The 2,098-nt window shown below is 46.3% G+C and overlaps 1 protein-coding gene across 1 annotated transcript in view; it reads right to left on the bottom strand.

Moving 5' to 3' along the window:
* Nucleotides 1-1,871, bottom strand: part of LOC134444239 (E3 ubiquitin-protein ligase TRIM47-like) — a 5,803-nt gene extending 3,932 nt beyond the window's left edge. The window contains exons 1-2 of the mRNA XM_063193603.1: nucleotides 1,056-1,871; nucleotides 1-72 (exon numbers count right to left, since the gene is read on the bottom strand). The exon at nucleotides 1-72 is cut by the window's left edge and continues 24 nt beyond it. Of these exons, the coding sequence (XP_063049673.1) occupies nucleotides 1-72; nucleotides 1,056-1,676 (693 nt within the window). The 5' untranslated portion in view covers nucleotides 1,677-1,871. The remainder of the gene's footprint in view (nucleotides 73-1,055) is intronic.
* Nucleotides 1,872-2,098: the final 227 nt, after the last annotated feature.

Raw genomic sequence — 2,098 nt, 5'->3', positions numbered from 1 at the left:
CAGCTCCTGCAGCTCCTTCTCCTTCGACTGGATTCTCTGCTGGCATCTCCTCTGGCTCTGCCCCAACCCCTCCTGGACCATCAGGGATCAAAGCAGCAAACAGACATGGTGAGAAACACTTTCCTTGGAACATCCTGTGGTTGCAAGTGTAGTAATCTGCTGATATCCATCTTTTGACACATGCCGTAACTGTACTGGCCCTACCGTGGCCTAACAGTAGGGGGCACTAGGTTTACTATGCAGGGGACCCAGGTTCAATTCCAGCCTGAGTCATTTGCCAATCCTTCCCCATCTCTCTCTCTCTCTCTCTCCCTCCACCTACTTCCTGTCTCTCTGTCACTGTCCTATCATAAATAAAGCACAATAGCCCCAAACGTCTTTTAAAAAACATAAATGTACTGCATGTCTTCTTTGTATTCTAAGTCCTGTATATTGAGGTGTTCTACAGGGCTAGATAGTGTGACTGAGATGATGAAACTACTGTATATTAATTTGGTCCTGCCATGGCTGTAATGGTAGGGCACTGGGCTGCTACACTGGCGACCCGGGTTCCATTCCAGCCCAGGTCCCAAGCCAATCCTTCCACATCTCTCTCTTCATTAGTTTCCTGTCACTCCTTCACTGTTCTATCATAAATAAAGTAAAAAAGACCACAAAAAATCCTAAAAAAAAGAAACTAAATTATTTCTTCACCCAAAGCTCCTGCTGTGCATTCTGACGGGCATTTCACCCTTACATTATTTAAGGAACATTTTAAATGTAAAAGAAAACAACCTTTTTCTGTTTTTCTAATACACATTAAGCATGAACCAAGCTGGCTCTGAACCTGTAAATGACACGGTATACTGTATGGCAGGTCAGAGGCTACACTGAAGTTGGCCTGTAAATAATTTACAGAATTAGACATTGGACCTTTTATCTAAGAAACACACTCTACCTGAATGAGGAAAAAGTGCCTCCGTATTAAATATGGTACATTACATTTAGTAAAGCTGAGCATAGAAAAGGTAAATCTGTCCATAAATTATAAAAATTACTGTGAGGCCACAACTTACCTTTTTATGACTCCACTCTGCCGTAGCCGTGATCGTGTCGTGGCCTTTATGATCGTCCACCATACACAGATAGCAGATGCAACTCTGATCGGTGCGGCAGAATATTTCAAAAACCTTTTTATGACGGGGACAGACCATCTCCTGTAGCTGGCCTGTGGCATCAACCATGGTGTGGTTTCTACCTGGATTAAGTTCATCATGAGCTTTCAAGTGAGTGTCACAGTAGGATACTAAACACTCCAGACAGGACTTGACAGCTTTGAGTTTTCTACCGGTGCAGTTGTTGACAGCTTTGCGTTTTCTACCGGTGCAGACGTCGCAGGCCACATCTCCAGGTCCAGCATAACAGCGAGCAGTAGCAGCAGCTTGAAATCTAGTCTTCCCGAACTTCTCCACCATTTCAGCCATCAGACGGTTTTTATGGAGAACAGGCCTTGAGTCGAAGGTGTGTTTGCACAGGGGGCAGCTGTATTCTCCTTTCCCATCCTCCTGATCCCAGCAGCCCTTAATGCACTTCATACAGAAATTATGTCCACAGGCAGTTGTCACTGGATCCCTCAACAGCCCCAGGCAGACTGGACAAGTGAAGGAGTCCTCCTCCTGAGAAGACGCTGACGCCATTTTTGTAAATCTTCCAAACGGCAACTTCACACACTGAGAAGCAGCAGCAGAGTGACAGCTGACTTCCTCAGAACACTAAGGAGGAGCCCAGGGAGGGAGGGGTTGGGGATTGGCCAATCAGGATCATTCTTATTATCAGGGAGTGTACAGGTAGGAGGTAGGAGCAGGTAGGGTGGATGTGGGTGTGGCCAATCAGGTTTCTATTCCTGCTTGGAAGAGGGCAATGACACAGGCTCAATTCGAAACGTGAGGCAGTGACTCGATGACTCTCCTCCTACATAAACAGGTCACTGATCAGATAGGTGAAGTTAGCTGATGAGGCAGCCGTTACGAACGAGTGCGCTGCCTTGCGCATTTGATGTTACGGCGATTCTATGGCGGGAGTTACGCTCATCACGTTAGCGCTTAGCTTACGCATGCTA

The sequence above is a fragment of the Engraulis encrasicolus genome, unplaced genomic scaffold, assembly GCF_034702125.1.
Source record: "Engraulis encrasicolus isolate BLACKSEA-1 unplaced genomic scaffold, IST_EnEncr_1.0 scaffold_47_np1212, whole genome shotgun sequence".
Classification (NCBI taxonomy): Eukaryota; Metazoa; Chordata; class Actinopteri; order Clupeiformes; family Engraulidae; genus Engraulis; species Engraulis encrasicolus.
This window is presented reverse-complemented; position numbering and strand designations above follow the sequence as displayed.